This window comes from Trachypithecus francoisi, unplaced genomic scaffold (genome assembly GCF_009764315.1).
Source record: "Trachypithecus francoisi isolate TF-2019V2 unplaced genomic scaffold, Tfra_2.0 Lachesis_group1, whole genome shotgun sequence".
NCBI lineage: Eukaryota > Metazoa > Chordata > Mammalia > Primates > Cercopithecidae > Trachypithecus > Trachypithecus francoisi.
In genome coordinates, this window is record NW_022681454.1 from 106,485,826 (window position 1) to 106,498,946 (window position 13,121).

Here is a 13,121-nt window from a genome sequence, read left to right on the forward strand (position 1 = left end):
CCCTGCACTCTTGGCCTCTCGTGATGTTTTATCATGTTCATGCTGAAAGAAAAGGTGTCTGTGCATACTGTATCTCTTCATTTGGCTTCAGGGATTTCCCTTTGATTTGGAAAGAATAATCTTTCAAATTCCGCTATAAAGTATACAGGAGAAAGAGAAAAAAAGATTAAGCTCCTGGAACGTGCACTACTATTGACATTTCGTTCAAATAATGGGCCGAAAGTGAACTATCTTTACTATTGCTCAAGTGAAGGATCAATTATTATCAGTCCAAACTATCAGCAGTGCTGCTCATCATTGATTTATACTGCATGGTTTAATTTTGTCTCCATCTTTCAAGACATTAAAACATAACCAATATTTAGCAGTTCCCGCCATTCACCATGAGCGCCTCAACAGTCCCCTAACTCCTCTCTCCCAGTTCTGCCCAGGATATTTATGGTGAGTAGCAAGTTATCTCCTCTTTGGCAGCCATCCCTGCTTTCCTGTGTGGAGGAATTGCCCACATTCTCATTTGCAAACACAGGCTCACTCAAGTGTCACTAAAGGAAAGGAGGTGGAGCCTGAAGAGCTTTAAAAAGCAAAGCTGAGTCATCCCACTTTTCAAAAAGAGAAACCGTGTTGGGAGAGGAATCCTATCTCCATATTTCTTCTTTCAGCCCCATCCAAGGGTTGTGGCTGGAACTTTCCATCAGTTCTTTCTTTCTTTTTCCTCTCTAAGCCTTTGCCTTGCTCTGTCTGTCACAGTGAAGTCAGCCAGAGCAGGGCTGTTAAACTCTGTGAAATTTGTCATAAGGGTGTCAGGTATTTCTTACTGGCTTCCAAAGAAACATAGATAAAGAAATCTTTCCTGTGGCTTCCCGTGGCAGGCTGCATTTGGAAGGTCTTTCAGTTGAAGAAAGAGCTTGGAAGGCAACAGCACAACGGGAAAGTAAAAGATGACCCAGGGCTGAGGCCCCACTTAGGCAGCTGCATCTGGAGTCACACATACTCACCTTGCCTGGGCCATGCTCGGGCAAGCTGTTTTCTTTTGAAAGTTCAAACCTATCAGGATTATGCTGCTCACTCTTATCATTCTGTTGCCAGTAGTTTTAAAATTTAGTTTTGTTAGTCTCTCAGCACCGCAGCACTGGAGCTGTCCTGAAGGTACTCCCGCAGGACATGGGAATTCTACTCGTGTGGGTAAGTACTGCAATGAAAAGGAGCTCCAGGTCTCTGGGAAACTGCCCCTACATCCCTGTTGGTTCAATCTGGTATACTTGAGCATTTTAAAAAGTTTGTCTTTGGGTGTGTATAGTTGCTTCATTTTTGTTTTCTGATGCATGTTTATTTTCTTACTGGCCATTAGAGCTACTCTGCTACCAAATATCAAAATTCATAACTCTCAAACTGTACTTCTATGTGTAAGTGAATATGCCTCATTTTAAACTAGCAGAACATTTCATGGAAGCTTCAGCTTTTATTCTGACAAGAGGAGTAATTAACACCTAGCTGATTGGCTTTGTGTTGGAAATTAGGGAAACAGATGGTTGATTTTCTGTTTGTCTGTTTGGAACTCTTAAGCCACAGAGAAAAAAAATTCTTCCTTCTGATAACAGTGTAAGAATTCAGAAGTTGCTAAAAATCAGTGGAAAATGGGAAGAGAACTGTGAACAAAGGTAATTGTGAAAATTAACCTAAGTTTCAATTTCAACCCCCTTCACTTTCTCCCCACTCTCACTGTTTCTGAGGCTCTGACACGACGCCAGAGTTTTCGTAACAGGTGCAGTGCAACTTTGAGAACTGCCAAATATGACAATGGGTAAATAAGCCACGCTGTCCTCTCATATTAAATGGATTTTTCACCAAGGGGAAATGGGAGCTTGACTGAATGTGAATTACAATCCTGCCAAAGGATATTGCCTGAAAAAATTCTCCCTCTAACTGTTAATTCATTTATTTAATCCTTGGATGGGTCTCCAACCTGCTGCTCAGACAAGGCAGCTGCCTCCATCGATGATAGGGTATGAGCTGCCCCGACATTCCATTTTTATCAGCTTGCCCTTTTGAGATTGGGTCTGGCTTTTAAAAAGAGGTAGATCGACGAGGAAAACACAGTACAGTTTCTAGAAGAGACGCCTCTGGAAGACAGTATGCAATAGGCAATAGTTTGAATAAAGAGAGCAAAACAGAGCCAAACTGCCAAAGCTAGGCTGCTGTCCTGGCTCTCCCATTAAGGAAGTTCCCAGTGAGGAAATCAGGTGCGTTTGCTTAGAATCTCTGGACTCTGTACTCAGGCAGCACTCCTTGTAACAGGTGAGCAGAACTCTAGGGTATTTGAAAGAAATACTTAATCCTAGTGATCTCTATGTTCCCAGCACCTAGGACATTTCTGCTTCCATAGTGTGTACTCAGCAAATTCTCCTGTATGAATGAGGCATCTTTCTCTGATCTGTTAATGACATAGTCTTAGAGAACAGCAACAAAAAGAGGGTGACACATGACAAAAATGTCCCCATGAACCTTAGACTCAGCTGTTGGAGGCAGAAGTAAAACTTTTGTATACGGTTATGTCAAATGGACTGGACTCTCTTTGGGGTGGGAGAATTTTCTGTGGAGTAGCTGGCAAATATCTAGAGTTGGGCACTGTTATTTGCATGGGATGTGAGGGGTGATGGTTGGGCCAATCTCTCAGGCAGCCAGAAGCTAGGAAAGAACCCAGGTTGCTGAAGCAGAACCCAAGAAATTACAAAAATCAGCTTTTATGGATGGCTCTAGGGTCTCAGAATAGTCTGATTTCTGCTGGCAAGCAAGTCTATGCCTTGTTTTCCTTGCCACCTCTGGTGGCTCAGAAGTGCCGTCATTGAGGTGGGTTGTACCCAATAAACATGAAACCCAGGATAGAAACAATGAGTTGGGGAGACTGTGTCACAGAGTGGAAGGAACCACAGATTTTAGAAACAAACAAGCCTCATTTCATATCCATGCCACTAACTTAATAACTGAGTTACCTTAGAATATCTCTGGGAAATAATACCCTCGCCCACTGCTTTTAGGAGTTTCTGTGGGGAATCACATGAGATAACCAAGCATGTACCAAAGCAAGGTATTTAGCAGAGTGTGCTCAATAAATGTCCTCTTGGGCTCCACGTCTTGGCTAGATCTCTTTGATCAAGTCATACGATGAGATGCCGTGTTTGAATAGTGCAGTGACGTGGCACAGATCCATGGAGTGTGGAATGTGTGGATAGCACTTTGGGACTCCCTGACTCTCTGCTTCCCCATTTCTTGCAAGTCACTGGTTTAAATCCTGTACTTTACGCTCCTGGTCTCATGTTAGCTGATAACTGCCTGGGTCACCCTCTGTCACTGTGTGCATTTCACAGGATAGTATTTCTTTCCCCTCTCTAAATAGATATGGTGCCATCATCTATTTTTCCCTCATTTAAATTCTACTTGCCTTATTTCTTTCCCTTGGCATGGAGATAGATCACCTCTGCAGCCACCTGACCTAGCAGGAAGAATGCTTTATGGTCTAACAGTATTCAGGTAACTCAGGTAAGATTGTTACTCATGTGACTGCTAGCCAGATAAACCAAGTGACAGCAACACAGTTAGGTTTCTTTCTATTCCCCTCCCTCTCCCTCCTTTTTAACAAATTAACTGAGTCTTCTGTTAGCTTCTACTTGAACTGCAGCAGGTGAGGAGAGCAGGAAAGAAAACTGCTGGCAAGTGGCTTCTGAACTTTCAAGGCCATTTACCCTGGAGGACAAATAACAGTTGAAAAAGAAACTGTTCCTGTTTGGCACCGGTACCTGCATTACTTATATGAACTTTTTTGGTAAATAAAGGGTAAGGAAGAAGTACAGCCTCTCAGCTGCAGGAGGGATCCTGAGGTGGCACTAAGTTAGCCAACTGGGTAGATCACTTTTAGTAGTAAACAGTGAAATTACTGATTTCAGTACCGGCTAAGGCTTGGTCAGTGTCCCAGTCATGTCAAACCAGAGTAATTCTGAGACCAGGAGCTTGTTTGTTTTTTCAGCCAGGGTTATGCGAATGTTTTTGTTTTGTTTTGTTTTTTGTTTTTTGTTTTCTAACGGCAGTGAAACTATCCTCCAAATATTCAGTGGTGTTTGGTCATGGAGAGGTAGTAGAGCTTAGCGGTAAAGAGCATAAATTTTGGAGACAGATTGCTTGCCTGGGTTCAAATCCCATTTCTGCTGCTTGTGAACTGTGTCTCATTTTCCTTACCTTAAAATGAAGATAATTGTACTCTCTTCCGAGGACCCTTGTCACTATTGCGTTAATGTATTCATTTTCAATGCTGGCTGCACATTAGAATCACGAATGTCTGGGCGGCCACCCCAGGCAGTCTGGATCAGAGTCTCTTCTGGGAGTGGAATCTAGGCCTCAATTTTTTTTTTTTTTAAATGTTCTCTTGGTGATTCTAACCAACAGCCTGGGTTAGAACCACTGAGTTAATATGTGTAAAGTGCACAAAACAGATCTTGGCATATAATAAACACTCGATAAGCCCGGGATTCTATTAATGTTTTTGTTGTTTTAAAAATTATTTTTATGAATGTAATAGTATTTTCTAAATGTGGCTTGGTTTCATCTATAATCGTTGAACATTTTTTATACATGACAAAATGCCATATTAAAAAACCCAATAATAGTTCTACAACATTAAAAATTGTAGTCAAAATAATTTCAAAATACATAACTCATATTTTTGTAATCAGAAGAAATGTTTATTCAAAATACAAAAACATATCAACTTGATTTGAGTAAGTAACTTTGTGGAACTGTGGCTCTGGTGTTTGTCTTTTTCTTATACCAACTGATAAAACATTTCATTGCAAATTAAGTCTGTTTGTTAGGTTTCTTACTGGCAATAATCTTATTTTAACAGCAGCAAAAACAAGCCACTTGAAAGTGACAATGATTATTTCAATTTTTTGCACATTTTTGCCCATGTGTGGAACCCTTCCCTCGAAAATTTTTAAAGTTATTAAAAGCATATAAAAATGGTAAATTAGTTTTCTCAGTGAATTTACATTTTGGGGCTAACTTGAGCTTGTCCAAATATTTGACATTCAATTTAGAAGTTGCTTGTATTCAGGGTAGAGCAAGTAATTGATTATTTCCATCAAAAGTAAACAGACTAATAATTTGGCTCAAGTAAATTAAAAACTTTACTTTATAACTTACAAATCTGCCTTTATGAAAATCCATTTCAATGGATTAGTTGTATGTAGTATGATTGGTTGGAGGTTTTTTAGCTTTTAGTTTTTTGTCTTTTTTTATTTCAATTTTTACTTTAGATTCAGGGGTACATGTGGAGGTTTGTTACAAGGGAATATTGTGTGATGATGAGGTTTGGGCTTCTGTTGATCCCATGTGATCAGTTGGTTTTTTATTTTTATTTTTATTTTTTGAGATGGGTTTTGCTCTGTCGCCCAGGCTGGAGTATAGTGGCATGATCTTGGCTCACTGCAACCTCTGCCTCCCAGGTTCAAGCAATTCTTCTGCCTCAGCCTCCTGAGTAGTTGGGATTACAGGCATGTGCCACCACACCCACTAATTTTTGTAATTTTAGTAGAGACGGTTTCATCATGTTGGCCAGGCTGGTCTCGAACTCCTGACCTCAAGTGATCCACCCGCCTCGGCCTCCCAAAGTGCTGGGATTGCAGGCATGAGCCACTACGCCTGGCCTCAGTTGGTTTATTAAATCAGTAGTCTCCAGACTCTGTTCCATCAGTAAAATAATTAAAATGTAAGCATATGCTTCTAATAAACACATTTATTTATCAATTACATATATGTAATATGTACACTGTACACATGAACATGTGTATATAATGAACATTACACAACAAATAATATATCTAATACTTTCTTTCCACACAATAGCAAACCATCTTACATAGCCTCTATGTGATATACACCCTCCTTGGAATACAGTTTTAGAAAAGAAGTGAAATGGTAGAATAAACATTTACCTTTTCTTCACTATAAGCTCTGTTCCTTTCTCTTGATTGCAAGGTGTTTTTTTTTTTTTTTTTTTAATTTCAAGTAAAGCTGGGTTATTCATAGCAAATCACTTTTCTCAGAGTGTGTAATGGTAGAAGCAGAAATGCATGTGGTTGTGCTGAGATTCTTCGAGAAGGAGCAGAAGGCTAGATGATGTTCCTGAGCAGGGCCTGGAGTCTGAGAAATGCCAAGTCCTATGGCTTGCTGGGCTCAGCATCTATTTAAATTAAAGTGGCCTGCACCTCCATCATATGTTCCGGGAAACCTAGTGTCTCTCTTCTGTCTTGGAAGATGCTGGAGGTGGGGACTGTGATGAGGAAGGCAAGGCTATGTGTTCCTTCTGGGCCTCCTACTGAATGATTCATCTACTGTGTGTCTCACTGCCCTCATGTACTGTCCCTTTCCCATCCTTCACCACCTCCCACCAGCCACCACCCTGTCTCACTTACTTCTTGAAAGAATGAGGAAACAAAATCGTTATGAGCTGTGAGGGGACAGACTTTACCTGAAGGTTTGCTGTTGTGGGGGCTGGGGCAGGGGCAGGGGCAGGGGCTGCTTACATCCCAGCACTTCCAACAACAAAGCAAAACATTTTTCATTCCTGTTCCTAAAAGTGACACAATGTCGTCTGTGGAAGGGACTTGCCAGACATCTCTTTTTCCTGGGCCTTAGTCTTCTACCACACGAGCCAACTCCTCTTTCTCCCTCGGTGATACCAACCTGCCCCTTGGCCCCTTTCCTGGGCCTCCCTAATCTACTTCAGACCATCCACATCCTTCTGCAGAACATTTTAGATTTCTTCTTCCTCCAAATTTGCTTTTCTGATCATATCCTAGACCTGCCTTTTTAAAAGAAAATAACTTTAAAAAACTATTAAATAATGCACCGATGTGTTTTGCTAAACAAAAACAGTCGTGCACTCATTTGAGAATTTCTGGCTCCTGGTTTCAAAGTAATCATTTTCCTTTTCCTTCTACGATGGGAAATGTTAATTTTGAGACAGAAGTGAAAGTTCTCGTAGGCAGTCCCAGGTATTAGGAATGCATGCTTCTCTCTCTCTCTCTGCCTCTCTCTCTCTCTTTCGTGTCTCCCTCTGTCTGTATCTCTCTGTGTCCTGTATTCTGAGCCTGGGAAGGGACTATAGCACTTCAGGTCTGGGGAGTGCCCTTACTTTGGCTTGGTGGACACAAGTCATAAGTAAGGCAGGGCACTGACTTGAAAAGAGACTTTAACAGGTCTGGTCATGGCCAGCGATTGTGAGTTATACTATAGGTTGTTCTCCTCCATTATCCACAATCCTTAAAGAGGACTTTGTTAAAAGTTAGAGATTGATCTCACTTGTGCTCAGGTGAAATGGTACATGAGTGACAGGTGGGGGTACCTACTTCCAGGAGCACTGTGGCTTCACATTGGTGTGGCCAGAGATCAAGGAGATCAGAGGAGAGCTCTCGATGGGGTGAGGATAAGAGAGACAGGCCCCAGAATCTCTCAGAAAGGTCTAGGGTGGGAGGATTTTAAAGGAGGCTAATTTCCAGCAATTTGCTTGTGGTGGCATGGTCCAAAAAAATTGACTATAAAAAAGAAATGTGTCCTTATTTAGTAGTTATTGACTGGTCAGGCCAAGTGTAAAGTATACATATCTGTGAATAGAGAAGTATGCTCAGAATATTCCCTAGTCAGTCAGTGGTCTGCTATTGGGAGCATCAAATAGTTTGGCTTGTCAATCAGTAGCATGTCTTTTATTTTTACCATTGACATGTAGGTTTCATTTAACAAATTCATATAGATCAATTTATAAGTTGTTTTTTAATCCATACAGAGTTAAAAAGTCAAACATTGAACCTCAGATGAAAGGTAACAAAGATTTCTTACCTGGAAAATAAGTCTTCTAAAATCTGTTCGAGGTCCTTAAACTTTTCCTCACTTTGATTACAATAGAGGAAACTAGGAGAACCTAGCAACTTTCCAATGTAAGTTGCCTGATCTAAGCTATTTTAGCAATTATTGTACAGAAGTAGTTTTTATAAACTTATTAACTTATTGTGAACAAAACAATTAAAGACTCAATAACTATCCTCAATAGCTGGAATGACTGCATTGGAGAGTGTTTTCAAAATGGTCAGTTTTTAAGAAAGAAATCACTTTCTCTGATTTTGTGGCCAGAGGTCGAGGAGAACAGAGGAGAGTACTTGATGGGGTGAGGATGAAAGAGGCAGGCCCTGTAATCTCTCAGAAAGGTTTAGGTCAGTTTTAAAGAAAGAAATCATGTTCTTTTAAAGGATTCCTAAATCTTTTTCAAGAAATTTTAAATTCCAGGAAGCAGTTTAGTGCTTAGTTTAATTATTACTCCAAATTTGGGCCATCCTAGAGCTAGTAAACAAAATGTTAGTCTTGTTATGTTATAGGTTCTCATGTTAGAATTAGAATTAGCTTTAAGAAAGAACCAGAAACAACAACAGCAACAACAGAGATCCTGACCATTGGAATGTAATTGTCCCCACTGTCTATTTACTTCTTGCCTATAGGCCAGTACTTTCCTCCAGAATGCTAATATTTTTCACCATGAAGGAAGTATTGCCTAGATATTAGGTGAACTAAGAACATAGATTCACTTTGTAGAGATTCTTTATTACCACTGAGGTGGCTGTGCACAAGGCCATCCCAGGCCCTTTCCAGCTGTCCTGTTTGCTGGGGCTCAAGACAAGATGACTGAGAGTCAGGTCTGGAAGGATGAATACTATTATTGCCAGGTGTAGAAGAAGAAAAAATTACACTGAACAGAAGGGATCTTTACACTTCTTGGAAGATCTTACTGTCTCTGAAAATGCTTTACTCTTTTGTTTTATATGGCCAAAGTTAATAACTTCCAAAGGCAATTGTGGAATAATGCTTGTCAATATGTGTTTCTTTAGGAGATGTTCTATTTCTTAACAGGATCTTCCAGAGCTTTCTTCTCAATTCTGGGAATTAGCAAGTGTATAGAAATTTCAGTTTTTTTAAGCCAAATACAAGGTAGAAACTTCTACTCTCATCAGCTGTTGATCTCCTTGCTAAGTCTGGAATCTGAATTGGTGTGAGCATCTGTTTTTTTTTTTTTTTTTTTTTTTTTTCATTCTGACTTGATTTTCTGATTCTCCCAAGTTGGCCAAAAATACTAATGCCTCTCAGTGTCTGGGTTTCCCAAGTATTTCCAAGGACATTCAGTACGCTGGAATTTGTGTGTGTGTGTGAAGGTATTTGAGAGCCAGCCAACTGCTGTGACAGTGATTCATGGTAGGCACTGATTTATTTGCAAAGCTTCTTCCCAGTGATGTAAGAGTCCTTTTGGAGAAAAGCACTGCCTCCTTCCTCCATTCAGATTAGCTTTCCAGGGTTCTATAGATCAGCTTTGTGTGTAGTAAGGGAATTACATCCATGAAGTTGTTCTTTCTGTGGGTAGGTGGTTGCTAGGATACAGATAGTCGCAACAGCATCATGGCAGCTGCCTTGTTCTTCAGCACATCGTGTATCAGTTAAGAAATAGTGTTTTATTTTATTCATTCCAACACTTTTTTGGTTAAAATTTTAAAAGCTTGCTCAAGCCTGTAATCCCAGCACTTTGGGAGGCCAAGACGGGCGGATCACGAGGTCAGGAGATCGAGACCATCCTGGCTAACATGGTGAAACCCCGTCTCTACTAAGAAGACAAAAAACTAGCCGGGCGAGGTGGCGGGCGCCTGTAGTCCCAGCTACTCGGGAGGCTGAGGCAGGAGAATGGCGTGAACCCGGGAGGCGGAGCTTGCAGTGAGCCGAGATTGCGCCACTGCACTCCAGTCTGGGCGACAGAGCGAGACTCTGCCTCAAAAAAAAAAAAAAAAAAATTTAAAAGCTTGAAAAAGGATCTTTCTTTTTCATATACACCATTCTTGTATAAACAGATCAAAGGCAGATTAGTCAAACTCAACATTTTTTGTCATAATACATGCTGGTTGACACCAATCCTCTGCACTACTAGCCCAGTACTTCCCTTATGAGGTTTAAAAACATGCCAAAGGATTGAAGCTACCAAGGGTCCTCTGGTGTTTTTCTCCCTTCCTCTGAAGTGCATATTCTGTTTGCTGTAAGATTTTCAACACACAGGAAATTAACCTCTCCTTGGTGTGCAGGGAAATTGCAAAGGTTATTGTCATTAATGTTAATTTACCCACTATATCTTTTAGATTCAAGCAACATTGTATAGAATGTTCAATGCTTTAAGTGGATCAAAAGGCTTATTATTTTTTGGAAGACAAATTTGAAAAACCTACTGGAACTTTTATCTCTCCTGGTTATTCTAATGAATCGTGGCAAAGATTTCATGTAAGTGGGAAAAACTGAGGTATTTGAAGAAAAATGTTCATCTAGGATTTCAATCCATTAAAAAGCATCTAATCATGGACACCTACAAGAGAATAAGTGACTGTCTTTCAATACTGACATGTTGTCTTCTAAGACAGGAGCTAATAGAAACGCATAGTGCATGACATCCTCTTTAACCTGAGTTATGTTGACACATATGAAGTTACCAGGTTTATTACTTCCAAGAGATGCAGTGCCATTTTGAAACAAAGGATACATTTTAAGCAGAGTAAATTCTGGTTGGTTCTTTATACAGTGAGTTAATCTTGTCACACAGGCAAAAATGGAGCAGTTTTGGGCAGATGGTTCTAGTGTTACATTTGCTTGTTGCCATACTTTGCATGAAGAAGTTCTCTCATCTTTGGTCAGTGCCCTATGTCTGGCATATCATGTTAGGCCTCAGCTTTTGAAATTGATAGGGTCTAATTCTGGAGCTGATACAAGCTGTTAATACCTACCTCTTAGATTGCTATGAGTACTAAATGGATTAATTCATGTAACGTGCTTAGAATCTTAGCTGACACACAGTGAGTTATCAGCAAATATTGGCTATTACTCTCTACCAAAAACCATAAATGAGACATATTAGAAACATCTTTGCCTTCTATAATTTTTCTAATACCTGCTTCTTCAAATTTTCAACAATGCTTAGAGAAGTCTAAAGTTGGTTTCCTGGGATGAGCTAAGTCCTAAAAACCATCTTAACCAGCAGGTTCTTTGTGATTTTTAAAAAATTATCCTTTTTATTATCCTAACATATGACACAAATTCCCCACTAATTATTTTTTAGATAGTTAATCTTGCTATTTGTTACATATGTCTTCAAGAAAATTATGTAAAATATTTTTCTGTATATTTATATAGCTGTACCTATAGGTATATATGTATATAGGTAGGGCCCAGAACTTAATGACCAGGATAGGATTAATGAGAACAATGAAACTGGACTCAGGAAATATCAATATGCCAACACTTCTTAATTTTACCTCATTTTTATGTTCGTCTAGAACACTCAGGATGTAGTACCTATAGGCAAATACTTATGTGTTTATCCTTGCAATTTGAGAAACTAAATTTAAAGCTGATTTAAAAAGAGAGAAGATAATTGTGTTCAGTATAAATGAGACTTACACCAAATTTTATACCTCCAATAAAATTTTTATAGATTTAATCAGTAGATTAATTTTTAGAATGCCTGCAGGATATTGAGTGTTTAGTATCACTTAGGGGGAAGTTATTCGTTTTAAGTTATTGTTTTACTACATTTAGTAGGACTCATGATGACACATTTTAAAATTATTATTATTACTTTTTTGAGACAGAGTCTCACTCTTGTCACCCAGGCTGGAGGGCAATGGCACAATCAAGGCACACTGCAGCCTTGACTTCCTGAGCTCAGGTGATAAACTTCCTGAGTAGCTGGAACTACAGGTGCACACTGGCACACCTAACTAATTTCTGTATTTTTAGTAGAGACAGGATTTCATCATGTTGCCCAGGCTGGTCTTGAACTCCTGGGCCCAAGAGATTCACCCACCTTGGCCTCCCAAAGTGCTGGGATTATAGGTGTGAGCCACCATGCCTGGCCTATGATACATTATTGATTTCATATTTGAAGTTACAAGAAACAGAGAAGGAAACAATTTACAGAAAGTAGAGGTTAAGATTAATAATATTTATGTAGGAATTTACCACAAGTTTAAGCCTCCTTGCCAAAGTGCCACAAACAAGAAAGTTATTGAATTCTATAGTGCATACAGAATGTGAATTAAATTGATAAATGTCAAATTACAACGAACCTTCAAGATCATTTAGCCCAACTTCTTCCTATTATGGATGAGAGGCTGAGATCCAGACAGATGAAGTAGCTTCTCAGGTCCTATGAGAATATAGCTCAGGACCCTAGACTCTTATTCTGCCAGATTTACAATGCACATGACACCTCCCGAGATTAATTGTTGAAAGGCCATCGATGTAATGATTTTATTAGTTCTTTCTACCAAAAAAGATTAATAGTTTCAAGTTGGTTTAGGAAAACTTTCTTAATATATCTAGTTCTCTATGTTGAAAGCAATTTGAAAGTAGGATTGAATTAGTGAAATTTCCTTTTATATAAATTGCATCCATGAATTAACTCAAATCAAGTCAGCAAGTGTTTATTGGATGCTAGGTGCTTGGGCTGACAGTGGAGACATCACTCATCCACATACACGGGGTTCCCTGACAGGGCAATGGGGCTCCAGAACTCAGTCAGCAGTTTACCTGACGACTTATGGATCCTCTTATTTGGTTTTATCAAAACTAACTCCTACAAAATTCAACAAGTGGCTCAGACGCCTTCCTACAAAGAAGCTAACAATTGCAGACAACACTAATATTGCAAACCCAAGAGAATAATGAGGAAAGGGCAGCCTTGACACCTCTCTAATTCCTAGGATGAGCTTTTTGTTGGCTGCATAAGAGCTGAAAGCAATATAAATCTCCATAGATCTGACCAAAAAGAAGTTAAAAAGAGAAATTAACAAGAAGATAGCCTGAAAAATGAATTTACAATTGTTATTATTAGCAACGAACCTCATAAAAATTGTGAAGTGTACCTGGAAAGATGTTAGCTAATGGTAACATGAAGCCATCAGGACAGGCAAGATATTTGAAAATGGGTATCCAGAATCTGAAAATGATTTTTTATAATTTTTACAGTTGCGTTCAAAGTTATGATAGTTAAGAAG

The 13,121-nt window shown here is 39.4% G+C and overlaps 1 protein-coding gene across 10 annotated transcripts in view; it reads left to right on the forward strand.

Annotated features, from left to right (window-relative positions):
• Window positions 1-610: 610 nt before the first annotated feature.
• Window positions 611-13,121, forward strand: part of EGF (epidermal growth factor) — a 107,032-nt gene continuing 94,521 nt past the window's right edge. For all 10 annotated transcript variants that reach the window (XM_033214989.1, XM_033214992.1, XM_033214991.1 and 7 more), the window contains exon 1: window positions 611-1,182. In XM_033214989.1, coding sequence (XP_033070880.1) covers window positions 1,056-1,182 — 127 coding nt within the window. In that variant the 5' untranslated portion in view covers window positions 611-1,055. The remainder of the gene's footprint in view (window positions 1,183-13,121) is intronic.